General features: G+C 53.1%; 1 protein-coding gene and 1 long non-coding RNA gene across 4 annotated transcripts in view; one reads left to right on the forward strand and one right to left on the reverse strand.

The window, feature by feature from the left end:
* SEPTIN5 (septin 5) overlaps nt 1-26,802 on the forward strand; it is a 48,393-nt gene extending 21,591 nt beyond the window's left edge. For 2 of the 3 annotated variants that reach the window (XM_085238487.1, XM_085238486.1), the window contains exons 2-11: nt 16,735-16,831; nt 17,175-17,261; nt 17,823-17,946; nt 18,098-18,232; nt 18,897-19,014; nt 19,344-19,445; nt 19,941-20,037; nt 21,302-21,437; nt 22,873-22,975; nt 23,123-26,802. In XM_085238487.1, the coding sequence (XP_085094613.1) occupies nt 16,735-16,831; nt 17,175-17,261; nt 17,823-17,946; nt 18,098-18,232; nt 18,897-19,014; nt 19,344-19,445; nt 19,941-20,037; nt 21,302-21,437; nt 22,873-22,975; nt 23,123-23,179 (1,056 nt within the window). In that variant the 3' untranslated portion in view covers nt 23,180-26,802. Of the gene's footprint in view, nt 1-12,922; nt 13,250-16,734; nt 16,832-17,174; nt 17,262-17,822; nt 17,947-18,097; nt 18,233-18,896; nt 19,015-19,343; nt 19,446-19,940; nt 20,038-21,301; nt 21,438-22,872; nt 22,976-23,122 lie in introns of those variants that run through there. The other variant, XM_085238488.1, reaches the window with a different exon arrangement.
* LOC146543159 (uncharacterized) lies at nt 9,612-10,464 on the reverse strand. Its single transcript, XR_014887006.1, has 2 exons — nt 10,042-10,464; nt 9,612-9,936 (listed from the first exon to the last, which is right to left on the reverse strand). It is a non-coding gene; the product is annotated as an uncharacterized LOC146543159 (long non-coding RNA).
* Nucleotides 26,803-26,864: the final 62 nt, after the last annotated feature.

Consider the following 26,864-nt stretch of genomic DNA (forward strand, 5'->3'; position numbering starts at 1 on the left):
TGGATTGCAGGAGACGGATAGCTCTGTGCTAAGATTTCTTCCTAAGGCTGTGATTTTTGATAATGAGAGGGGAAAGATGGTTCTCAAATCTGGTAGAAAGTACCATCCCTGAGATTTGGTTGGAACAGTTACAGTATTCCTGCTCAGACTGGGTTGTCATTGTTTTCTGCTGAGTTAGCACTGGTGCCATTTGCCAAAATGGCAGCATTGGGCTCTAAACCCATGCTTTCATGGGAGGAGCATAAGAGGAGCTCTGATGTTCTTGTTGCTAGGACTAAGCACAGCTTTCAGTCTGAATGGCTTTTACCTGTATTTTGGGTGAGTGTCCAGAAAACCCACTCAAATGAAGAGAAGGGATAGACATGAAATCTTTGCAGAGCGTTAGCGCGTGCAGTGTTATTCGTGTGCAGTGCTTTGAACATAAAATGGCTGCCTGTTCCTGCACACACAGAGCAGCTGAGTGCTGGAAAAGCGTGAAGGTTGCAGAAAGTGGGAGATCTACAAACAGTGCTGTGGGCTCTTTCTGGTACACAGCGTGGTTCAGTTCTTCAGGGTGTCTGGGTGCAGTGAAGAGCACAACCCTTCTGGAATGTCTCTGAGCATCCTCAAGGGCCCAGCGTGGTTGCTGGCCCAGCCGGGGTGGGCTTGGGTGTTAGCAGTGGGGAGAACTTCGCTATGGTTTTAGAGGTGACAGAAATGCAGCTCAGGACGTGGTAGCTCTGCATTTCTGTGTGGAGGCTGTGGTTTTTAGAGACGGGCAGCTTTGATGGAGGGGAGGCTCCACTCCTCTGTGGCAGTCAGCCACTCAGCAGCTGAAGCTTCCCAGAGGCATTTGAGCCTTAGGAACCTCCTTGACTTTGGGCCTGCTCCTCCATGCACTGGTGCTCCTCGGGGCAGTGCAGTGTGAAGCACACCCTGCTCAGCCCATCGCTGCTGGGAGCCAGCAGGTGCTGCCGGTGAGGTGGGCCGTGGCCCCTCGTCTCCTCAGCAGGGCAACCCGTCTCTTGGGTACCTGCTTCCCAGTCAGCTCCTTGCTGTGTCTGCTGGCTTCTGCTGGCATCTCACTGTGTTACGGGTGTGAGGCCGAACTAGCAGAGAGAAGCTGGTGGGAATGCCTTGCTGCTGCTTTTCAGGTGTCTGTCCCACGGTGTATTTTTTCCTAATCTGTGCTGCAGGTGACCCACCTGAACAGCCCAGGTCTCCGGTGCCAACTGCTTCTAGGACTGAAACCCACAGGGGAGAAAGCTCTTGCTTTCATTGTGTTCTTGGCTGGTTGATATCCCAAGTTGGCCCATGGAATGAGGCTGGGGAACAACTGGGGAACTCTCGAGGAGCAGCAGTCGTGCTGTTGAGCCCCAGGAGTGCTGTGTGATCTAGAGAAACTAGCATAGAATTGACAGTGCAGGTGGTCTGGAGTTTCAGTCTTTTATCTGCTTGCAGGAAATTCTAGAAATATGTGGCATGTGATCCACAGCTGTACACACAATAGACATCTCCATTGCTTCTCTATCCACTGCATTTAAGCGGGTCCCATTACTCCATGGTAAAAGGAAGTTACCACACTCAGGGTTGCTTTGGCCAGTCACTGCTGTGGCGCATGCTGAAGGCCAAGGCCACGTGCATTTCATGGGCTGGAGCTGGTCAGGGTCCAAACAGCACATGGGTTGCAGCAGTTGTATTTGCTCACAAAATGGCCCCGAGCACATTGTAAGGAGAGACAGGGAATTCTGGAAGGGGCTTGTAAAACCTCAGTGCTTCCCTCCGTTAGAACAAAATCTGGTGTGAAGGAACAAAATCACGGCCCTAGAGCAGGGAACAGTGTGACCATGATATATCTTGGCTGTTACCGCTTGAGGCCCTGTTGGGCACTGTGGTCAGTTCAGTGCTTCCAAGAATGAGATACTGATTCATCTGTGGTCAATGTGTTTCTTTGTTGTTGTTGTTGTTTTTTTTTTTAAATGATGCCACTTAACAATCGATCTGGTTGCTACTTGTCAAGCATGGCTGTTGCAAAGATCTTTTCCTGTGCTGCTGACCTGCATTTCCATCCTCCTTGCTCAGCCTGGTTCCTTGAAGTGTGGGTTAAGGACTACCTGATCTACATATGTTGTCACTGTGGCCAGTGTGGTGGCCTGGCTCACATCCAGCGCTGCCTGGATGGGATCAGTGACCAGTACAAATCACTGCAAACAGCACGTGCACAGGGAGAAAGAGATGGACTGCTGCAGCACAGGCGTCTGAGGGCCAGCAGCTGGAGCTGGGCACAAGGTGGAGCAGTATGGCCAAACTTACTGGGCAGCACTGAGCTGTGATTTCTCTCCAGTGCTCTGCTTGGCTTGGATTTGGGAAGCTAGGGGTCGAGCACTGTCCCATGCAGCATGTGCCACAGCCTGGTGTTCCTGCCAGGTTCCCTCCTGCAGGAGAAGGAGGGAGAGGAGGGTGGAGGGTTCTGGTGGCAGCTGACTGGGAGTCAGAGATTAATGAAGTGTTGAGCTCTTAATGGGGAATGTGCTCCACTGATTTGGGTTTCCCTCCACACCCATCCCACTCTTTCTGTTCTGTGGCACAGTCTAGAGAGCAGCTTGAGAACGGAAGTGATTTCAGACTGGCGGTGACCTCATCCATCTCCAGCTCTGAGGTGGAGCAGTGTTTGGAGCTGCGACCGCAACTTACGTTGCTGTTTCAACACTGCAGACAAGAGGCTGATGCTGTGGGGAGGGCCTGGTGCTTCCCAATCCCTTCGTGCTCTTGCCATGTGTGAGGTGGGATCTCCCAGCCCACAGTGCCCCTTCTCTCTCCTGAGGACATTTCCCTGCTAGCTCCTGACATCTTGCTAGGGTTTAGGGCTGTTGGCTGCCATTGCTGCTTGGGGAAGGGGTGCTGCTGGGCAGTGGCACAGGATGCCTGCTGCCTGCGGGATGTGTGTGTGGTGGGAGGTGGGGATGGCTGTGGAGTGTTTTCTTTCTGTTCTCATTTTCTAAATGCTGGTGGAAGGGGAGGAAGTAGGAAGGAAAACAAGACAGAACAGAGTCCAAAGAGCATAGCTGGGCAAGAGGCCTCACCGGAAGTACCAGGTATCAGAGCAGATCCCAGTGAGAAGTTCGGCCTTGTCTTGTAGGGTGCTGAGCTGTGCTGGGAGCTGAGGAGAGTGCATGCAGAAACTAGCAGAGAATTCCTCCTGCCATGGTAAAAGACCCTTCTTTCTGTTCCTCTTGAGGTCACTAAGGTTTTCTCTAGCACATCTGTAGTCCAGAGTTCTTGGACTGTGCTGATGCCCACTGAGCCCTGGACTTCGGTATACGACCAAACGCTGCAGCAGCACAGCCTGAGCGCTGCCTCGCAAGTCATGCAGGGGAGTCCAGCCACTTCTTCCCCTTAAGCCTGGATCTCTTCTGGCACAACCTCAGGCTGAAGAGATGCTGAGCTTCGGCAGGCTACGGCTGGGAAAATAAAAGCAGTCTTCTGTTTCATCTGTGACTGTAGAGGAACCTCCCTGACTCTGGGTAGTCAGTACTGAAGGGGGGTAAGAGAAATTTGCTTTTCTCTTGGCCTCGTCCCAGGTGGTATCAAGACTGCTGCCCAGGTATAAATTCCATCTCACCGTTGCTGAACAGAGAGAATTTAACTCTTCTTGGGATCGAACAAGAGACTTTCCCTGCCCTGCTGCCCCTCTTCCCTCTTGCACTGGAGGCAGATCCTGCCATTTGTGTCAGTTTACAGTCCCATTTTCCTCCTTCCTGTTGCAAAGCTGTCTTCTCACCTGTATAAGATGTAGTTATCTGTAAGTACATGAATAAACAGGAGGTTTGTGTTAAAATGTCACCTTTCTCTCCTCTCTGCTCAGCATCCCCTGGCTCTGCTGAGAGCAGTGGAGTGCAGAGGTGGGTAAGCGTGAGAAGGGCTCTGTGCCGTCGGAGCCCCGAGGAAGACACGCTGGTGATGGAGGACGCGCAGTGCCCGCGCTCGCTGCTTGGTGGGGCTCCGGCAGTGCGCGGCCATCCGCGCCTCCTGCGTGCCCTCCCCAAAGGGGCCATTGAGCCCCGAGCCGCGCCACTCGCCGGTGTCTGTGGGCACAATGACGCTGATGTGTTCGCGCGGCAGCGTGAAATGGGCTCGTGTACAGGAACAAAGGAGCCTTTGTAGCAGGCCCTGACGCCTGCGGGAGGTTCGTCAGCTCTGCGCTCGTGCGGCTCTCCGCGCCCAGCCGCGCTCCCCCGGCCCAGCGCTGAGCGGCAGCCCGGTGCCAGGGGCTCCAGCTCTCCCTTCGCTATGGGAGGTCTGCGCTCGGGTCGTGCGTGCCCGACACCGTCCTGCCCGGTGGCTGCGGGAGGCACTCCTGCACCTCCATCCTGCGCTCGCAGCCTGGCTGCGTGTGTGGCCCGGAGCTGCGAGGTGAGGCTGCGTGCGTTCCCTGCGCTGCGCCTCGTCTGGGAGCGGCACCGGGAGCACGGGGACAGGGCTGGAGCAGACCACGGTGACAACGATGCTCTACCTGCGGCTTTTAAGGGAGCTATTTCTTGCAGAGCTTGGCGGAGCAGGCTGAATGGGATTCTTAACGGTATGTGATAGGTTGGAGAAGAAGTGAGGGAAACTCCTTAGCTTGGGCTGCTGCACTACACACACTAATAAAAGATATGCTTTGAAGAACAACCGTCTTTTCCAGCTGATGCAGATGCATCTGGGGCTGTCACCTGGGCTCCTCTCTCCAGCTGCTGCCCCATCTCGCCTGCTGTGCTGGTGCTGCACTGCACAGCGCTCAGCAGAGCTGTGTCCTCAGGAGCTGCTGCCAGGGCACTGGGAGCCACCTCTGCAGCACAGTGCTGGTGGTGGCTGGGTGTGAGATCGAGGGTGGGCTGGGGAGCTGGCGATGGGTTGAAGCAGCAGGACAAGATCACAGTGGGAAGAATCCCCTCTGAGAAGCTGTGTTGGATGCTCAGTGATTTTGATTCTATGGCAGTTTTATCCAACTGGTGGCTGGTATCCCGGGGTTCTTCTGCTGCCACGTGGTGCTTATGTCGTGTCCTGGTATGTTGTCCCTTCTGGCCAAAGAGCACTGTTCTCCAGGAAAGCTCTGTTTCGTTGTCACCAGCAGAGCTGGACAATGAGGACTTTGGTGGGAGAGAAAGGAGAACTTAGCATGCGGTCTGCCATGATTGCCCATCCACCACTGACACCAACCCTTCCAGAGGAAAGGCAGCTGTAGAGCTTGAGAGGGCAGGCTGGGAGGAGCACAAGGTCTCTTCTGGCTCCAGAGAACACTGTGTGCCCAAAGAGGAAGCAGCAACCACAGGAAAAGGGTAGTTGCTGAACCCAATTTGCCAAGAATTAAGCAATATATTTCAAAGCATGAAATTGAGCAAGAGAACTCTTTCCCTCCTGAAGCAGGTGGAAAGGATGAGGCAGAGTCCTGCAGTCCAAGGGCCAGACAGTGCTAATGCTGCCCTTAGCCCCACACACACTGTCCTGCTTTGATCCCTTCCCTCCTGATGCTTTCAGGAGCAGCCTGAACATTCCTTCGCCACATGCTGCTGTTTTGCCCCTTTTTGGGATGGGTGCTCGTTTGCACCAGGAGAAATGAATACATTAAAAAGGCATCTAGATAAAGATTGATTTGCATGGTGTGAGTTCTGCAGGACCCTGATACAGAAAGAAAGAGGCTTTGGTAGCTGTTAATTTGGGATCTTGGTTCATCATCAGCAGATTATTTTTGTAGAGGACAGACCAAGAGATGTGGGTATGGCTCAGTCAATCCCTCGTCTGCTGTGGTGCCATGCAGAGCAGGGACAAATTCAGTGCAGTTGTGTGTCTGCTGGGAGCAGTTCTGTTCCTGCAGGGCTGTGGCCTGCGTCAGAGCCTAAGCAAAACCGCGCTGGGGGCTGCCTTGCCTTCCAGCTGTGTCTTTTGCATGGAAGGGAAGTACTACATTGCTCTGGGAAACAGAGTTCAGTCCCTGTCCACTCAGGAGAGCAATGTCTCTCTGGAGCCCTTTGCAGCTGCTCCTGTGAGCCAGCACATAAGTGGAAACAGATGGCGTCATCTCAGCGGTTGGTAGGAACCTCACTCTGCAGCTTTGCACAGAGCAGTGCGAGGGCTGAGCCACGCTCCCTGCCAGGAGAGCTGTGCTGCTTCCCGGAGCAGCCTCAGGCAGGGTCACTTCGGTACCACAGAGCCATCAGGGCCCTGCCAGCATTTTGGTAAATAGTCCACAGGGACATCTTCCTGTGAAGGGTCCGGGTGAAGGTGCACCTGTGTTATGGAATCAAAGGCAGTTCTCAGGTATCCAGCTGATCCAAGAAGGTATTTGCTCTGTTTTGCTGCAAACTCAGCCTCAATATTTGTATCTTTTCCATCCTGGTCAGCATCTCTGATGAGGAGAAGCAACACTCAGCAGTTTCTGACTACTACTCTTAAGGCTGATAGAAACATTGTTTAAATTCTCTTTGACAGACAGCACAGTTTGATTTAGATTTTCAGTGACCTGAAGTTTTCTCCCATCATCACAGCATTTAACAAAATGTAAATCTCCAGTCAGGCTGCAGGGCAAGCAGCAATTTGTGCAGCAGAGGTGTAACCAAGCTTAGTGTTTGCTGCAGCAAGGAGATGGGGGAGGAGACAGAGAAGCGTTGGACAGCATCTCCTGCTTCCCCAGGCGTGATGCGGAGCAGCTGGAAGTCTCTGTGGTGTCACCAGTGGGCTGTGAGACCTGCAGGGCTCTGCGTGGGCTCAGGGCATTGCCCTTAGAGAACACAGTGTGCTGCAGAGTGCGTGAGGCCAGAACCGACAGATCACCTCTGCAGAGCTCAGCCTGTACATGGCTGGTGAAGGGGGAGCAGTAAATCGCAGCAGGACAGCTCTCCATTGTCTTCTGCCAGGTGGAGATGTGTCTGTGCATCCCTGCAGGCCTTGGGGCTGTACAGCAAACATCAAGGCCTCCGGGACCAGCACTGCTTCCCAGGGAGCAGCTGCCTGATGGCAGGGCTGAAGGACTGACGTCCTAAACACTCAGGGCCTATGTAAGTTTCATCAGGGAGCTCTGGAAGAGAGCCCAGTGTTGGGTTACCCAAATTTCATGGTTGCTCCCTCTCTCCCTGGGGTTTTGTTTCCTGCAGGAGAAACGTGCTATGATCATTCCCTGAGAGCACCTCACCTCCTGCTGACAGCCACGTGTGCTTCTCCCAGCCCTGCCCCAACTGAATGCTTTGTGCTGCTGCTCATAAACTGCGCTGTGCTGCAGCCGTAGCGTCGCTGATTGCGTCTTCCTGCTGATTAGCTTATTGCTCCCAGTTGCCAACGCCATCACATTTATTTTAATCATGCTCATTTCCTGTGTCACTCAGGGAGAAGGAGCAGGGTGCAGGTGTGGGAGGAAAACTGTTTGCCAGGCTGAAAAGGACAAATGCTTCTGCAATGAAATACTCAAACTGTTGCGCAGTTCACTCTGGTGTTTATATTGAACTAAGAGAAACAACCAGGGGAGAAAGAGAGCAGAATTTCCCTCTGACTAATGCTGCTGGATTGTGCAGGGCTGCGGGGGAATTGCCAGGCAGAGAAACCATCAGGAGGAAAAGGAAATGGAAAAGGGAATCTAATTATCCATCTGCAAAGACAGACGTTACCCTGAGGCAGGGCCCAGCCCGGGGCAGGCTGAAGTTTGTACAGAACAGTCAGGGGGTGCTGGGAGTCTGGGGTCGTGGGGAGCCGGGCGAGACCCCGTGGGTCAGCAGAGGGAGGGTGGGAGAGCCTGGGGGTCTGAGGGCTGCAGGAGGCCCCTGCTTGGAGGGCTATGGCTCTCGGGGCCTGGGGCTGGCGTTCCTCTTGCTGGATGCCTCCCAAGATTGAAGTTTACTTTTGAGCTCTGCCTTTTTTCCCTTAATTAATGGAATTAAAAATGATTTGGTGAGCTAAGAGTGGGCTCATTCTCCTCTCTTGTGAGCATCTCCTACTACTCCTAAAGATACGTTAATTGTAGTTGGGAGATCCAGACAGAAGTTGGGAACTGTCCCAAGTTGGCTTGTTTTCTCCCAGTATTATTTTGGGAGCCCTCTGGGAGGTCAGCATGATTAAAACACCTCCTTGCAGGGCTGGGAACATCCGTGAGATGGGTGTATTGTGGATGAGCCAGCAGCATTCCTGCCTGATTCCCTATGATTTGCCCGCTGCCTGCTCTGCAGGGCCCCTGCTCGGTGTGCTCGGACTGCCTTCCCCAGCCCTGCCCTCAGACCAGCCCTACTGGTGAGTGTCTGATGATGTTTGGAGGCCGTGATGTCCTCTCTGGTTCAGGATTCAGTCTCTTTGGTAGACAGGCCTGATCCTGCATCCCTTACTCACATGAGTAGTCGTCTCTATTTCAATGGGACTACTCGGTGAGTAAGGATAGCAGGATTGGGACCACTACCTGTAACTCTGAAGTGGACCTTCTGTAGGATCCTGTCCTGAAATTTTTGCTGTCTGTGCATGTAAATGTGCATCGTGAGCTTTCAAAACTTCTGATGCTTTTGGCATTTGGATGGATAACTTGAGAGCTGGAGAAGTAGTGCGCTTCTGTTTCTGGGGATGTCACCACTAGTTTCCGTTCTCTCTCTCCAGAGGGCTCCCAGCCCAGCCATTCCTAGGCCATGGGACAAGATGTACCTGTTTTTCTCCCAAGTGTTCCTGTTCTGGCTTCCCTGGGGCAGGCGGGGCCCGGCACTGCCTCTGCTTTTCCCAGCTGCGGCTTTCAGATGAGAGGGAGGGAATCTATGTGAGCCTGATTCACGCGGCAGATTTGGTGGAAGCAAACGGAAAGAAAAACAGCAGCAGTGCTGAGGGAGTGCTGCAGCCCTTCTGTGCTGCCTCTTTTCTCCTCCTGTCTGAATGGGTCAAATTTGTCACCCCCATCCTCTGCTAAGGTCTTCGTTGTGTTTGCAATGGAAGGTGCTGGTGCCTGTGACCCTACGTGAAGCAGAACTAACTCCAAGCCTGATCCAAACATTGATACCGAGTTGGCCGTGGGCAGGGGCAGCAGCTGGTGGTGACCCCAGGCAGCCTCCGTGGGACCCCCTCTCTGCAGGCTTACTTCTCCCTGCCAGGAACGTGTACAGCAGCAGGGAGCTCTGCCTGCAAGCGGCTGCTTCTCCACCTCTGTCCAATTAGTTGTATTTCAGATGATCCTGAATGGTGATCAGAGGTGCTGGGTGTGACAAAAGCTGTGAACTTGCTCCGGAGGGAGTCAGAAGTTTAAACAAGTGGGAATTGTTGGACTGTGGTCCTGTTTTAGAGCTGGAAGCGGAGGTATCTGGGGAGTCACACAGTGCCTCCTGGGAAGCTTGGGGCAATTTGGGTGGAAGCAGGAGCACAAATACCTTTAAAATGCAATTTGATAGATTTCTGGAGGGGTTACATGACAAAACAGCTGCGATCCTTGAGTGAAAAGTGAAGCTTGACCTGAGAGGCTGGCAAAAGAAAGGAAATTTGATTGCTGTGCTGATTGTGCTCATGGCACTGTGTGCAGGAGATTAAGTCCGTGTGTTGGGAACTTTGCAGTGCTGGCCCGCTTTTTTCTGAGCATAAAACTATAAAGCCTGGCCAGAATTTCAGGGCTCTGATGCCCTCCATGACCACATACCTAGAGCTTTGCTTGCAAGTTCGAGGTTTAATCATCAGAGGTTAGATCGGCAAGGCATTTTCTGTTGGGTCAGGTGAGCGTGAGGGTGAGTGTGCTGCTGTGCAGGTGATGGAGCAGCAGTCTGAACCCCGTGAGATTGACCTGCCCACAGCCAGCACTCTCTTTCTGCACAGTGGGACAGGGGCACGAGGGGAGGCGGCAGGACCACAGCTGGACTCAGCCCTGCCTGCAGGGGTGGCATCTGCAGTTCCTCTGCCTCCATTGCAGCGATCGGAGTGGGGAGCGTCCTCCTGCCACGAACAAACAGCTTCTCTGGCACTGCCTGTCCTGTCCTGGTAGAAAGAAGCCAGGAACTGAATTTTCCTTCTGTGGGGAATTCTGCAAATAGCTTTGCTTCAAAGGAAGAACCATAAATGTCACGATGTGACCATGCTGACCTTGCGGAGGTGTGGATACGCAGAGCTTCACCAGTCCTCTGTGCAGCTCCGTGGGCTGAAGGTATCCGTTCCCCAACGCAATCGTGGCTGCTCACTGAGAGCAGAGCCGGAGCACAGCAGTCCCGAGGCCAACTCATTGGAAAAGTGCAGGCCTCCCTGCCCAGAGTGCAGGGCTATCGCTGTGGGTGGAGCCCGGCCAGCACCGCATGTATATTTAGTCAAGGACAGAATTTCCTCTCCCCGCCCCATCTCTGATCTGTGCTGTTCTCTCCTCGCCCATCATCGCGCTGTTTCTGCTCCTCGCTTGTCACGTTCGCAGCCGCCTGCACCCACAGCGCTGCGTGCCGCCCATCCCTGCCGTTGCCTCCTCTGGGCTGTGCTGCGTGTTTCCTGCAGCCGCCAGGAAACCTTCCTTTCGCTCCCAGCCCCGCTGACGGTGTGACAGCACAGCCCTGCGTCAGCCGTGGCTCAGCGCTGCTGGCGGAGCGCAGCTCCTTGTCCTCCTTTGTTCCCGGGGCTGACGATGGGCTGTGCCCCGCCGATGTGAGGCCGATGTGCTGCTCTCCAGGAGCATTTCTATGCTGCCCAGTGGTGAATTTTGCCTTCTGTGAGTTGACATCTAATGTTGTGAAGTAATGTATTTTCTCTCCTCTTCTCAGGGCCCATCTGCAGCCCTGCAGGCTAGAAATCCCCTGTAACAAAGGAGAATGTAGGACAGTGATGCTGGTGCCCAGCTACAGCTCTTCCCTCACCCCGTGTCCCCTGCCCAGAGGGGCTTTCACCAAGCTGGCTTCTAGGAGCCAAAGGAAGAAAGCACTTGGTTTTGCTCTAGATTCCCCGCAGAGCGTCTGGGTGGGGAGGTAGGGGTTATCAGAAGGGGCAGAGACAAAACAGGGCTTGGCTTGGCTGCCTTTGGGAGGTTTGCATGTGGATCAACCTGAGCCTGTGGCTGTGGGTGTGCCCTGCAGTACATCAGTGTGATAGAAATGTGTTCTTTCCTTGGCACTTCATCTCTCGGAAAGGTGGAGGAGGCCGAGTCAGACCAGACAGCCCTCCTTGAGCATTTTGAAAGCCCTCAGTAGCCAAGATCTACCTTCCTGGGTTCCTTTTCTCAGTGTGCTTTCTGCATTCCCAGGCTTGGCGTCCTCCCTGGAATTCCTCCCTGGCTGCCAGTCCTGAGAGCCGTGTGTGCTGTGGGAGACAGCAGCTCCTTGTTCCTGTCTGCACTGTCAGCATGGTTCCTAGGGCCATGTGGTTTTGTCTCAACCAAATCAATGTTGACTTCATCCATGATCCCACCATAGAAGAATGCTCCTGTTGGGTGCGGGAGGCTACGAGGACGCAGCGTTCTCCCTGTGCCCAGGCTGACAGATGCCTGTGGTTGGTGGCCGTGTGGCCTGCGGTCTTCAGGAAAGCATGTTTCAAAGTGTGAGAACTCATGGAGGTTGGAAAGAGTTTGGTTACAGCTATTGTGGCTTACAGTGTGGAAAGCTATGTGACACCTCTGTGTTGTCACAAGTGAGTTTGGACGGTCTCTGCTGTCCCTGAGCCATCACTCCTCCTGTTGGCACAGAGCATGGAATCTCTGCTGCTCCTCAGCTGTGCATGAGCAGCAGGCCATGGTGATGGAGTGCTCCAGGTAGGGAAGCGGGATCAGATGTTGGGAATCTAAGAGGGGAAAAAGGTGTCATGAGCATGGCCTGACCTACTGCTGAGCTGGGAGCAGTACAGCACTGCTTGCTGTAAGCGTTGTCTGCTCTCTAAAAACATCCCCACCTCACAGCAGGGAAGAGCTGTCGCGTGAGGTGGGTCAGAGATGCCTGTTCTGAGCAGTGGCACACAGATTTGCCTCACACAGATCTCCATCCAGGCTTCCTGAGTAGTGTTACTCTCAGAAATGACTGGGAACAAAATCCAGCAAGTGGAATTTAAGGATGCTGATGGCATTCTTTGATGTTTGGCATGTTTTTGTCTTACGTTTCCCAGCCTTTAGGACCTTTTACTGCAACTTCTGAGGTCACCTTTCCTCAGCTTGCAGAATAGCAGTGGAGGTAGCACACTGTTCTTCTTTGTCTATTTTCTTTTCTATCCATTTTCCCCCCTCCCTGTAAGACAGCATTGTAGAAGCCCAGGTTCTGAGACCTTCCTGCTCTTGCAGCAGCAGCTCCCAGGTACCTCCATACTTTGTGGCAGAACCTTGTGACAGCTGCATGGGGGGAGGGCCCTGGTGGATGCTGTGCTCTGGGCAGTGGCTGCCAGAAGGCCGTGGCTCTCAGTGAGGCAGCAGAGGCTGCGGGTAGGAGATGGGCAGTGGTGTAAAGCAGAGCCTTCGTTCTTCCCTGCTCACGGGCAGGAGCTGCTTAGGATCCCTTGTGTCAAGCTGCAGGTTCAACCAGCACCGCCGTCTTGTGTGACTTCATTCTATGTGCCAGCATGTTTACTGCCCGGTTCCTGGAGTCGTGTTGTTGTATGAGGTTATAAGCTTTTGTTTGTTTCAGATAAATTCATTTGCAGCTTCTGTGGCTGCACAGAAAAGCCGAATTGCCGATCTGATACTGCAGGTTCCCAGACTTGGGGGTGACACGATTTTTCTGTGCTGAGCCGTTGCTGGGTCCACGTGCTTATCGAACGCACGGGTATTTCTTGATACCAAAGAAGGGGTCGTTCGGAACCCGGCACTTCTGCACGCACGGCCAGTAGCAGCCAAGAGCGGGTTTCCGTGCGGCGATCCGCAGTCCGGGCCGCGGCGGGATATCGGAGGGCCGCTCCGGCCGGATGAGCGGAGCCGGGAGAGGGGCGGCAGCCGGCGTGCGCGGAACTGCGGGACGGGGACGGAGCGACAGCGGGCGGTGCGTGCAGTGCCGGCCCCGCAGGCGGGCACCTCCCGCGGCACGGCGGGGCGGGAAGTCCCGGGGCAGGAAATCCCGGGGCGGCAAATCCCGGGGCGCTGCCGTGGGAGCCCGCAAACGTCGCCGCTCCTCGCCGAGCCGCCCTGCGCGTGTGTGCGGCCGTGGGCGGGGGGCTGCCGCATGGGTTTAGCGAAGGCTGGGAGGGAACGCATGGGTTGGGTGTTTTTTCTCTTGGCCCGCGGTGGCTGGCTGTGCCGCCGGCCGCGGTTATGGATTCGCTCGTTATCCAGGAGCGGTTAGTGGAGAGGCTGCTTTCCCCGCGGACGCAGGCACAGCGAAGCCAGCCGGCCAAGCTGAAGGTACGGGGGTGTATTCATAGCGGCACACGGGCGGGGGGAGCGCGGTGCCCGAGCGGCCGGCCGCTGTGCGACGGGAGCCCGGTGAGGAGCGACGGAGCGGAAGGAAGGCGGCGAGGAGGAGATGGCCGGGGGCGGCGGAGGGAGGGGAGAGCAGAGCAGAGCCCTCGGGCAGGGCGGGCGGACAGCTGGGGATGCCGTGTTTCCGTGCCGTTATGTCGTGCGGCGATTCTCTCTTCGGAATGGCGTGCGCGTGCCTGGGCAGCTCGGGGCACAGGCGGGGTGCGTGGTTTGCGTGGTTTGCGTGGCCGCGTTCGGGCTGCGCTTTGCAAGCCCTTTTTCTGCGGCAAACGCTGGAGGGCGAGCGGCTCTGCTGATCTCCAGTACGTAGCAGCGGCCAGGGGGGCAGATGTACGCGGGGCGCGTCCCGGGGCTGCTGGGGCTGTGAATTTATCGGCTTTCTGGCAGTAAAAGGAAGCGAAGGGCGCTGTGCGCTGAGGGGACGGGCCGTGCTGGTGCGTGCAGATGCGGATGTGGTGGCCGTGCGGAGGAAGGACAGCCGGGAGGAACCGGGCGGCTTCTGCTTCCCCGCTTCTCTGAGCCGGGAGCCGCCGCCCTGCAGCTGGCAGCTCGGTGACGCGGTGCTGGGAGCGGGAGCAGGGCGTTCAGGGCCTGGCTGGGCCGGGGGCATCATCAGGATCCCAGCACAGCCTTCCTCATTTCCAGGCTTAGCTCCAGAAATAGAGTGGGGGCCATTCTTCAAATTTTCTGTGGTCCAGTGCTGTTTTATTTTAGCACTTTGGGATGCACTCAGCAGGCCTCATTTATCTCCAGGATAAATGGTAAAATTGCGTGATGTCTGCTTGCTCTGAATAGCACAGCCGTAAAGGAGATGAGGAAAGACTTATGAGAGAGGTCTCCATCACTCCTACCTGCCTCTCTCCGTGGCTGTAGGACAGCAAATACCTCGGTAAGGGGATCTCTGCCCTAGGCAGGATCAGGGCTCAAACCTGCCAGTTCCTTGACTTGAACCGACAGGGAGAGCGTGGTCTGCCAGGAGCTGAGCGCCTGCCTGGGTGATGGAGGATGCAGGGACGCAGTGTGTTGCTGCAATGTGCTGAAGGAGGGTGCAGACGTGTTTTGCTTGGCGTGGGAAGTTTCTGTTTACAGCAAGGTCCCAAACGTCAGCAGTATCTTTTGGTGGGCTCTGCTGTGCTGCATGCAGTGCGTCCCCAGGCACGGGAGAAAGGCAGCACAAGGAGGGCTGCCGGCAGCACAGCCCCACACACCAGAGTGCTGCCGGCCCTACCCAGAAAGCCAGCAACCCAGGAGGCCCCCTGCATTCTTCCACCGGCCCTCTCTGTGCTCCCATCGGTGCTCTCCATCCTGTGCAGGTGGCTCTGCAGACAGCATCCATGTTGTGTACTAACAAAGATTGAGCGATGTGGAGCTCTGAGCAAGGCAAGCACCAGGCTCAGGAGGTTACTGGGACTCCTTACGTGCCGCATTGATTTTGGCACGCCGAGATGCCTTGCAGTGGCCTGGATGGAGCATGCATTGTGTCTCAAAGCCGTCACAGATGCGTGAACCGTGGGATGCGCTGGCTGCGGTGCAGGGGCCGAGGTGTTCTTTCCCAGTGAAGGGCTGTTAAAAGAGTTGACCACTCAGCACTGTTTCTCCTGCATTTCTCACCCTTTGCTCTGTGCACATGATGGTCATTGGTTGGGTGGGGGAGACAGAGCTGGGGATGGATTTTCCCCCACAGCTCCAGCTGCCTCCTGCCGTGGGAAGGAAGCTCTACCCTTGAGCTTGTGCTCAGCGCTGCCCTGCTTTATTGCAGGGGAAATGGCCACCTGAGCCACAGGAAAAGGGCAGCATCCTGCGCCAACTGGGATTTGCATTTATCATGAAGAATTCTGATTCTACTCAGCTATGGGGAAGTACCAGCAGAACAGTAAATCCACCCTTTCTTGGTTGGGCTGAACAGAAACAAGAGATCAGGTTCAGCCAGTTACACCTGGCTGAAGTAAGCAGCGTTGCACCAGAGATCTCCGCTGTCAGCCTTTAGTCATCTAGTTGAAAAAAAAAAACAAAGAAAAGAACAGCAACACACCCCAAGCCTCCGCCGTGGTTTTATTGGTCTGTGCTCAGTGTGCTTCACGTGTAAAGTCTCTGGACAGAGCAGGCAGTTTTCCTTCCAAGGCTGCTAAAAATCAGCACGGGTCCATTCCCTGTGCCCGAACAAGAGCTTGGCTGTGTGAGAGCCATAAGGGGGAAGCAGGCGGGGTGCTTGTGCTGCTGAGCACTGCTGATCCTTGCACTGGGAGGTTGGGCTGTTACCTGTGTGCTTTGGTGGTGGCTGCGGTTATGTTTTGTTGGGCCACAAGGCAGTCAGAATGCAGCCCTGGTAGTGTTGGAAGCTGGGACAGAAGGGGGCTGTTGTACCTCAGTCTTGCTGTTACGCTTCTTCTCCTGCCCTGCTCAGCTCATGCTTGCCTTTCACTGAGCCTTTAGGGTGGCTGTGCAGTGTCTCCCAGGTGCCTGCCATCACTCATCCCAGGGTCTCACCACTGCTCACTGCTCTGGAGTGCCAACCCCTTAAAACTGTCAGCAGCTTCTATTTGTCCCCATTTCTCCCTAGGTTCATTTGCTCCATTCCTTCTGGCCTTTCTGGGCTGTGAGTCTGGCTTCAAAAATATGCAAGAAAGGAAGAGTTTGTCAGGGTCTGTGTTGCTCCTCGTGTGCCTTCAGTGCCCTTGTGCAAAGCACACTGTGTCTGTGGGGTGGCTGCAGCTTTTATGTGGTCAGGGAGCAGGGACTGCGGGGCAAGAACTCATCCTCTGGCAATACCATATGTAATACCCTCCCCAAAGGCACCTTGCCAGTGTACTGAATAATTTTGCATCACCTCACTTCCTGTGCTCCTTGAGCTTCCATCTCCTCAGGAATAACACTGGAGATTGTTCAGATTACCTCTTGCTCGGGCAGGAGTGGCTGTGACAGAGCAACAAATAAGCCCCTCTCAGCTCAAGCAGAAGCCAAACCACCATGCCTTCGGCTGCCCAGAAGCCCAGGGGCGCTAATCACAGAGTCCAGTGTGGGCTGCACAGCTCTCAGTGGGGAGAGATGCACAAATCATACAATCAGAGAATCTTTCAGGTTGGAAAAGACCTCAAGGATCATCAGGTCCAACTGACAACCCATCCCCACCATGCTTAATAAACTGTGTCCTTAAGTGCCACATCTCCGTGTTTCTTGAATGCCTCCAGGGACGGTGAGTCCACCGCTTCCCTGGGAGGTGGCCGTGACCTGGGAGAGGTCCTGAGTCTTGAGGATGTGTGTGCCATGCCTCACACCGCTGCCAAGGCAGGGACCCGCCTCTCCTCCTCCCCTTGGCTCTATCTCGGGGCTTTTCAGCTCTTCTGAATCCAACTTGAGAAGGAGTGGTGGCACACCCTGACCTGCTTCTGTCCGCCTCTGCCCTGCAGGACCATGAGAAGCAGTACGTGGGCTTTGCCACTCTGCCGAACCAGGTCCACCGGAAATCTGTGAAGAAGGGTTTCGACTTCACCCTGATGGTTGCAGGTGAGGCTGCCCATGGTGGGTGCACAGAGTGGGCGCTGAGCGTGGCTCCTCCCCCAGTGGGGTTGGTTTGGGTGGTGAAGGTAGGGCCAGATGGGGACTGAGGGAGAGAGAGGAAGAGAAGGGAGGATGGAGGAACTGTAAGAGCACATTTATACAAGGATTGAGACATCTTGCAGCAAAGTCCTCCCACTGCTGGAAAAATGTAATGCCCATAAACAGCTCTTGACAGCTCATATCTCTCACTTCCTCTGCCTCTGAGCCTTGCTCAGAATTTTATTTGTAAGTCAATTAGTGGGTCACGTTGCTTCCTTTTCCCTCCTTTCCTTTGCACTTTGTCAATTAGGAGAGTCGGGTCTGGGCAAATCCACGCTCGTGAATAGCCTGTTCCTGACAGATCTGTACAAAGACAGAAAGCTCCTCAATGCAGAGGGTAAGTCGGGGACAGAGGGGGGGAGGTAAACAGGTCCTTGTATCCACAGGTCTACCCTGTCCTTGGGCCTGGCTCCTTGCTTCAACAGCAGCTACAGGCATGGCCTGATCACAGCCCTGGCCGTGTTGCTGTGATCTCCTTTGCTGGCTGTCAAGGCACTACTAGTGTTTCAGCAAAAATGGTTTGGCTGTAGGGTTCTTCAATTCCATGAAGGCAAGATAAGGCTGCAGAGCAGTACTAGCCCTTTGGGATGAGATGCTGAGTTTTGTCTTTTGTTCTTGGGTTGGAGTGCAGCAGAGATTCCCTTTTCCAAGTGATTGGACAAAATGTTTGGAACAGCTGGGCTGCAAGCAATATGACAGTTTTTGTGTCTTGTCAGAGGTCTGCCTGCCGCCAGCCTCCCCTACTACACCTTCCCTGAGGCTCCTTGGAGTCTCAGGGTCTTTTTGAAACTCCTGTTACTCCCTGTGCTCAGTGATAAGGGGAGCCAGCCTGTTGTGGGTGTGAGTTGGGATCCCCACCGTTATTGCAGGGCTTTAACTCTTGTGTTCCTGTTCAAAGAGAGAATCAACCAGACAGTGGAGATTGTCAAACACACAGTGGACATTGAGGAGAAGGGTGTCAAGCTGAAGCTGACCATAGTGGACACACCAGGCTTTGGAGATGCCGTTAATAACACTGAATGGTGAGCAGGCTGCAACTTGACCGCATCTGTTTTCTGTGGATGCTTCACTGAAAGGGGCTCTGACAGTGGGGATGGGATGATGCATCATAGTCCCTAGGGACAGCATGCTGTTGCATACATGGTTTGGTTTTGATCGAATTGTCTTTCTCAGCTGGAAGCCCATCACTGACTACATCGACCAGCAGTTTGAGCAGTACTTCCGTGATGAGAGCGGCCTGAACCGAAAGAACATCCAGGACAACCGAGTGCATTGCTGTCTCTACTTCATCTCGCCCTTTGGCCACGGGTGAGAGCCTGCTCCAGGGATGGGGCATGATTCAGGCTGGAGGGAAGACCTTTGGACCCCTGGGTTGCCCTTCAGGTGCTCATTTGCTGTCTGGGTGTTGATGCAGATGGAGAACCACCCCGCTGCTGCCCCTTGACAAGCATAGCTTCCTTCCTCCTCTCTGACAGGACAGACTGCCCATAAGCAGGCAGAGCTGATCTCCCTCAGGTCTGCAGTCTGGTTTTGAAATCAGGAGAAATAATGCCACACAATATCTTTCTATCTACCTGAGCCTGAACAAGGGGTAGGAAAGAGAATTTTAAGTTGCCTTCAATTCCTGCCAGGCCTTGTTGGCTTGTGTGCCAGCCTAGTCCAGAACAGCTGCAGGGGACGTGCTGGCTGCCTTCGACAGAGGACAGCTGGTGGGAGGCCAGGGCTGTGACCTGGGCAATATTTAGTCTCTAAGGGGAATACTCAGCCTCTGTCTGCACGACAAGTGTCAGTATCTGAAGTCTGAGACAGCTTTCCTGCAAATGCAGCCCTAGCTGAGGGCTGCTCCACACTCTTGTGACAGTACGGTCCTTTTCCCCTCTTTTTGGGGATGGTGGGTGAAGTGGAAGAGGCTGGAGGGGGGAGCTGCTCATCGTGTCCTTGCCAATCATGTCCCTCCTCATCCCTGTTGCAGGCTGAGGCCTGTGGATGTCGAGTTCATGAAGGCTCTTCATGAGAAGGTTAACATTGTACCCCTGATTGCCAAAGCTGACTGCCTGATCCCCTCAGAGATCCGGAAGCTAAAAGAAAGGGTGAGACGCGCTTCTTCCACAGCGGTATATCTGATGTGGTGGCAGGGATGTGCTGAGGAAGGAGAGCAATAAATGTGTAAAGATAGATAGTGTGTGTGTGTGTGTGTGTGTGTGTGTGTGTGTACATATATATATATATTAAATATCTGCAGATCAAATTGCAGCATGTGAAACGTGAGAAGGGAAGTGGTGTCTCCAGAGAGCCCAGCTCTACAGAAAGCATCAAATCCCTTCCCCATCTGTAGGCAACAGCAAATCCATGATATTAAACCCATCATTTCTGTATTGTTCAGTGGGCATCTTTTTGTTCTTGTTTTGCATGGACTCAGATCCGGGAAGAGATTGACAAATTTGGCATTAAAGTGTACCAGTTTCCTGAGTGCGACTCTGATGAAGATGAGGAGTTCAAGCAGCAAGATAGAGAGTTGAAGGTAAGGAACCAGTTCAGTCAGAGACTGGGAAGTCTGGCTCTTGGGTATGCTGGTTGCTCTGGAAGGATCCAGAGCTGTCCTTTGTGTGCCAAAGTCCTGGGCGGTGATGCTGGTACCCCAGAGGCAGCCTGTATTGGTTCACATGGTAGATAGACTGGAGAAGGGAGCTGATGTCCTTGCTGGTGCCATGAAGTGTGGCATAAAGACACGGGACTTCAGGTGTCCCACGAGGTGGCATCAGTCTCTCCCTGGTGTTCCTTGGGTGTATATTTGAGAATAAGGTTGAGTTGTATGGCATGAGAAGGTCAGGCTGGGAATTGAGCCACCTGCAGATCCCAATGCCTGAGGCTTTTCACTGTCATTGTGTTGTGGTGTCCCATGCGTGTGTGGATGTCACTGTGTCTTTCCCTTCCTCCTCCTGTTCTCTGCCTGAGCTTGGCCCTTGGAGGAGGAATCTGTTGACAGCCACAAGCTCAGTGTCACCTCCCTTTCCAGGAGAGTGCTCCTTTTGCTGTCATTGGCAGCAACACAGTGGTGGAAGCTAAAGGCCAGCGAGTCCGTGGACGGCTGTACCCATGGGGCATTGTGGAAGGTAAGTGCAGTGCCTGGAAGCTGGCACTGTGACACTGGGGCAGGGAGGCATGGGGAAGGACACAGGTGGGCTTGTAGAGCAGAAACTGCAGTGAGGAATTCACTTCTGCTTGGCCTTGACTGACTGTACTGCCTCTGGCTCATAGGAGGGTACAAAGTAGGGTAGAGTAGGTGCTGTGACCTGCCTGGTGTGTTGAGCACACAGCAATCACCATGCCTCCAAAGCTGTGTGCACTGTTACAACACATGTCCTGGGAGGAGCCTGGCTGTGGTGCCTCTGATGGGGGGACTGGAGCACTGTGTGTAGGTCCTTTCAAGCAGCAGTGAGTCCCGGAGGGAGGACTGGAGGCTGTACTGCCACGTAATGCATTTGTCTCTGTCTCTAACTGTGTCCTCTTCCAAAGGGAGAAATTTCACAAAGTCCCTAATAACCTTGGAATGGCTTTTGCTGCTATTGCTGACACCCCTGTGCTGGCACATTGCTCCATGGTCTTGCATCTTTCAATCCCAAAATCCTGCGTGTTTGCTTGTGGGTTGGTGCCAGCTGCTTGGGATGCCCAGCTGCTGGCTCTTTTCTCTTTCTGGCTCTGGGGTGGTCTGTACCTGTCTGAATGCTGGTAATTGGCAGAGATGAGCTTTGTCAAAGCTTCCCCCAGCCCTTCAGAGAAGTAAACAGAGATTGCCAAATCAAGCACACAGCTACCAAGTGCAGCACTTCCCCCCAGAGTCCCCAGGGCTCCCTGGAGCCTGGCCATCCTTGGTAACAGCAATCTTTCAGCTCTCCAGACTATTGCCTGCTGGTAGCTTTGCTCCTTAGGGGCTGACTCAAGTTTCCTACTGGAAACCACCCTGCCTATAGTGGCCTTACAATCAATCTGAAATTCTGAGAGAATGACCAATCTGTCTCTAGCAGTTGCTGCCCTCACTGGGGTTGTAATAATGACATCCTATGTATCTGGGAGCAGCATCCTCTCTCAAGGCTCTACTATATGTGTTTAATTAATCCTCTTACCCAGAAAAAGTCCTGGGAACACAATGACCTCAGCAGCCTGGCCTCAAGGCTGACAGGCACAGAGCATCACCGAGGCCTGTGCCAAGGCTAGGGGAGAGTCTTTGGCACAGGGAGTGGGGGAGGGGGGCAGGATGGGGAAAGGGTCCTGGGTAAATTTTATTTCAGGCCTGGGTTCTGGGAGGTGAGAAGGGACTCCCTGAATGGAGCTGGTGAGGTGTGACGTCCAGGTGCTCACCTGTTCTTGCTTCTGTAGTGGAAAATCAGGCACACTGTGACTTTGTGAAGCTGCGGAATATGCTGATCCGGACACACATGCATGACCTGAAGGATGTCACTTGTGATGTCCACTATGAGAACTACCGAGCTCAGTGCATCCAGCAAATGACCAGGTGGGTCCCTACCACTTTGCTTAGGAGTGGCAGAGTTATCCTGCTCTCTGTGGAGCTGGGGCTACTCTCAGAGCTTGTATCGGAAATGGCACTGGAAAGTAAAATAGCAAATCCAAGCTTGTCTCCCACAGCCTGAAACTACAGCAGGGATGTTGCTGAGAATCCTTGTTCCTGTTCAGTGAGTTCTGCATGGGTGTTGGGAAATAGGCCTGGAGAAAAATGCTCTTTAGAAGAGTTGTTCCTATCGCTGGCTGAAATTCATCCAGCCTAATGAAACGTGGGCTAAACTGTCTCCCTGGTGGAGATGATAACTGTGTGTGCTGCCAAAGAGGAAGGTATTTTCCAACTGCGGTTCCATCCAGAAGACAGTGTGACCCTTGGGATGCTGCTGTTTCTCAGACAACAGAGCCCAAGCAATTAGCAAGTGCCTTACACATCTCCAAAGATTTCTTTGCTTTTGACTTGCTTTGCATTTCATTCTCTCTGATTTTAATCATGGAGATCAGAAAACACTCATGGGCTTTTCATTAGAAAGACTGAAATACTGGTGACAAGTTTTAAGTGGATTTGGGCTCTGTTGTAAATCATTCCTTTCACTTGCTGCCTGAAATGGCTGGGTGACTCTGTGCTGCATGGCAGAGTGGAATAGCTGCACCTCAGCAGGGAGCACCCCGTGTTTGTGCAGATGTGCAGTTGGCATGCTCTGTTCCCACACAGTGTGTCCCTGTGCTTTTGCATCACAGAGGAGCCTTTTTCAACAGCGATAATATGGAGTCCCAAAATAAGTATCTGAAATGCTAGAGGTCTGTGAGAAGTGTCTCAGTTGCTATTTAGACAGACTACGTATCTATTAAAAGAACAGTGTGATAAAAAAGCAGTAGCTTAGCTAAAGAGATGCTTGCAGTTTTGATGCTATTCTCACGCAGTGGCCGGTCCCTTACCAGTGAAGTCTTGGAAAAACACTGTGGCCATTTCTGTCCGTGGGATAAGGTTTCCTAAGGGAAACTTTGGAGGGGGATGTACCGAACTCCAGGGCTGGAATTGATTCAGTAAGGAGCAAACAGCGACTCCAAGCGGTGAAAGCCCGGAAGTGCTAATTTGAGCTTCCAGTTTTTCTGCAAAGGGCTCCTCTGACTTTCAGGAGTCATCTTCCTTTTTTTTCCCCTGTGTATGTGTTTTTCCTCAGTGTTAGCCTGGACTGAGTTTTCTCTGGCAGTTACCCACAAACTTCTATTTTGAGAACTTTTGTTGGCTGTACTCTCATTTTGCACCTGAATGCACCCTACCCATCTTTGCTGGATTCCCCCACAGGCTCTGTGCGTGGCTGGCTGCATGCTGCCACGTCAGCCTTCAGGAGTGACAGCCATCAGGTGCTGACATAAAGCCAGCCAGCCTGAGCCATAACTGACTGCATTTTGTCCCTCTCTGTCTCTAGCAAACTGACTCAGGACAATAGGATAGAAAGCCCCATTCCTATTCTGCCTCTCCCAACACCAGACACTGAGACGGAGAAACTGATCAAGATGAAGGATGAGGAGGTGAGAACCATTTCTGCCTGGGCCTCGTTAGTGCTGGAATCTAACATGTTTCTCCAGGATTGCCCCACAGAGGCTCTCCTGGGGCTTCCCACTCCTGCCTCCCACCACCATGGGCTCCTGGTTGACTCTCTTCTCTGTCTCATGCAGCTGCGGCGGATGCAAGAGATGCTGCAGAAGATGCAGCAGCAGATGCAGGATCAGTGAGATGCAGGTACTTGGAGGGCAAAGGGAACCCCCAGCGACCATCTGAGGCCTGCCAAGAGCTGTGGATGTTTGAAAAGAGGTTTCCCATTGTATAGAGACTTGTGGGCAAGAGCTGCATTCGCATCCTCTAATTTATTAGCAGCAAGGCTGGCTTTGCAGCCAGCTGGTTTGTGGAGAAGGCTGTTCACCTAACTGTTTACTGATGTGTATTTCTTTTTTTAATAATTCTCTTTCTTTTTTTTCCTCTTTTATTTTATTTTTTATTTTTTTTAAGGGAAAAATAGACAAGGGAGTCTATAAGGCATCCTAAAAAAGGAAAGAAAGAAAAAGAAGAAACAGATTTCCCTTTGCCATGTACTAACCTCTTGTTCGGGAATGCTTTAGTATTTAAAGTCCTGGTTTCTCTGGTGTACGAACTTGAAGAATATCTGTGTCAATGCACGTAAATGTTTACTCCTGACTGAGGTGCTGTGCTCCTTCCCCTGTTCCCCTTGTCTGGGGCCAGCACAGTTGTTGTCAAGGCAGCCATTCCCTCCTGGGAGTTCAAGCTGTGCTGCCCAGAGTGCAGGGCTGGGGGGTCCTGTGTGCACTGACCTGCTCAGGGGTCCTGCTGGTTGTCTGCCCAGGTTATCTTGTTTGGCTTTATTCCAATTGATTGATTAGATTTGTTATTCCTACCAAGAAACTCCAGATCTTTGCACTGAGTGGCAGGGAACCGAGTCTCTCAAGCTTTGTTAAAAAGAAACAGCTTCCACTGCCTTCAGTTGTGTCCTTCTGGCAGAGAGCATAAGCTGTTGAGGACTGCCTGTGAAAAGGAGAGATGATGGGAGTGAACACCTGCCCAGCCTGCCTGCCCTGCTCAGCCTACTGCAGGCTGGGGGGCTGAGAGGAGCACTGTAGCTGGAAGCACAGCGCCCTGCAGTAGCTGGGTGAGGGTTTCTCATGGCCTGGCTCTGATTGTCCAGCTGTTCAATCTCCAGTGCCTGCACTGAGGAGCACCGCAGCAGCTGCAGTTCCTGGCTGGGCTGCTTTGGAGAGAGAGAAACACTCAGGGCTGAAAGCCCAGTAGCAGCCCACATTTCTGTCTGAGCTTCTCCTAAGGAAAGGGGCAGTTTCTAATGCCTGTACCAGAGATCTGCCTGCCAGACAGGCTGCTGCAGAGAGCAGGAGGTGGCAGGGGGGCTGTGTAGGTCAGTGTGGCAGGTGACAGGAATGTTGCTGTACGTGGCTGAGTGCAGCCCAGCAGACTTGGCACTTCCCCTTCCCTTCCCCTGGGACACAACCTTTCTCCCTCTCCCCGGCTCTTTTCTGTCTCAGTGCTGGGAGAAGCAATGGATCTGCTGGGCAGAGATAAGAGCACTCTTTGGGCAGCAGCTTCTGTCCTATTTTTGTTTCTTGCAGCATTTTTAACTCTTAGCACAGCCAGAGGAGAGCTCCAGAGTGTGATGTGCCTAACAGGGCAGGACTGACCAGCAACACTGCCACGCTCACAGGGAATCAGGGGATGCTGGAGGGGGAGGCATTTGGCTCTTACCTCCAGTCTGGGGAGTGCTACCATGGGATGGGCCCTTCTGCTCCTTTGGCTGCCAGCCCAATTTCTTGTTCCCTTTCTCCCTTTGTGTCAGTTCCCACATCTCTGGTTCTTTACAGTAGATTTCCCTGTGCACAAAGCAACAATATTGGCCAGGAATACCCAAACCCTAAATTCTGTTTATTGGTGCTGCATTTCTCTGATTCTCCCTGTTGGGCTTTAGAGCTCTGATCAGGGCTTTTCCAGGAGATGCAGAGGCAGGTTCCAGTTATTCCCTGTATGGAGCCTCTGCTCAACCAGAGCATAGGCTGTAGAGGAAGGAAAGAGATCCTGACACTGGAAGAACAGAGCAGGAGTAGAAGCCCACTGGCAGGAACGTGCAAGCTGAGTAAGAGCAGTGTCCAAGGCAAGTCCCTCCTACGCAGCCTTCTGCTGCCTTGGGGGTCAGGAAGTGGGGATAAGCTCACAGGACCAGGGGTGCAGGCAGCTCTTCTGGCTCACTGTTTTTTTCTTTCCTTATCCTCTGTGTCAAGCTCGTAAGTGACAGTGGAAGTGCCAGCCTAGGAGAGGGAATGGGTTCAGCTTGTCTTCAGTAACATCCCCAGTACCAGATGCTTAAGGAGGAAATACAGGCTTTTTCCTGCAGTGTATTTGCCTGAGCAATGGAGTAGTCTGAGTACCTTTCTAGAGGAGCTTTCTAGAGGTTTTCTGGGGTTGGTTTGCTGCTGCTGGAAGCAGGGGGAATGCTGAGTTCTCAACTTTATCCATGCTAGTGTAACTGGAAACACTTTGCAGTACCTGTCCCCTCTCTTTTCTCACATGAATCTTGCCTGTTAGGAGGATGTTCTGTTACATATGAGCCCTGTTTAGCTAGAGATAGTGCTCTTTTAAGTAGATTAATTCCCAGGGAAAACAACAGCAACAAAACCCCAGACCTTTACTCTTTAGCATGCACATGCATTAGCGTGTGTGCTGGTGAGAGCACAGTGTACTCTGGTCACAGGCAGACAGGACTGCCTGAGTGTGCATCTGCCTTGTCCCTCTGGGTGAGGGAAGTCTCCATCAGCTCAGTGCACATGGCTCCTAGATCAAGTTAATAGTGTCAGCTGTGTTCTCTACAGCACTGAACTCTTCAGCTACCAGCTGGCAAAGGTGGTTTGAGCTGCTCTTATTCAAAACACATAGGAGTGAGGCACTACAGACACAGCTTCCACAGATGGGCAGAGGTACTGAAATCCATGTCCTGTATAGAAGGTTCCCTGCCCGGAGCATCAGAGTTGGGGGGCTGCCTGGAAGTGGATTAGATTGACTTTGGAGGGCATCAAGGTCCTGGACTGGCTTAGAAGGTGACACCCATTTATTAAATGAGGGCTGCTTTGTACTGTTGCGCTGAGCTACACAATAAGCTGAGAAGATAGACCAGAACAAGTGCAGCTCAGTCATTTGATTTTGGCAGTGAGAAGTGTGGGTAGGAAGGCAGTCTAACACCTCCCCTTGCAAACAGCTTCCATAGTCTCCAATGCAACCTCTGCACCCCCAGGTACGTTCTCACACTTCTGCCAAGCTTTGCCCAGCCAAGCTGGACACAGCAGGGGCCGAGTCCTGCTCAGCAGAGCTGTCTGTCCCAGGCTGCAGCTGGGCTGGTTGGTACACACCATCCAGCCCTTCTGCCTGACTGGGGAGGGAGCCGTGGCATGAACTCCTTGTGTGCTGCTGCTGTGCCGGTCCTGCCTGTGCGGTCCTTCCTGCTGCCTCCCCGCATGCCTCCTGCTAGAGAAGGAGGGGCTCTCACTTCTTGTGCTGTGCGATGGCATTCCCTGCTCCTTCTCACAAACCCAGCTGTGCTTGCTGTAACACTGGCTTGCTTCTACCATGTGACTTCCTCACCCTTCACTCCACTCCTAAGCTCTTTGTTTCCTGTCATGTTAGGTTATTATAATATATTTTTTGTAAATTTGTTTGAACATTTTGTCATTGTGGAAAGAAAAAAAAACCTTTTAAAACATATCCATTTTATTAAATGATTATTGTTATTATTAATAATGTTTACTACCTGAATTGATCAGTGAAATAAATACATTCAAAAAACCAACCTATTTTTGTTTGATTTTCAGTCTTCTTCAGCAGCATCGATGATACATTATGGACAGGAGA

This window comes from Meleagris gallopavo, chromosome 17 (genome assembly GCF_905368555.1).
Source record: "Meleagris gallopavo chromosome 17, MGAL_WU_HG_1.1, whole genome shotgun sequence".
NCBI classification, from domain to species: Eukaryota; Metazoa; Chordata; class Aves; order Galliformes; family Phasianidae; genus Meleagris; species Meleagris gallopavo.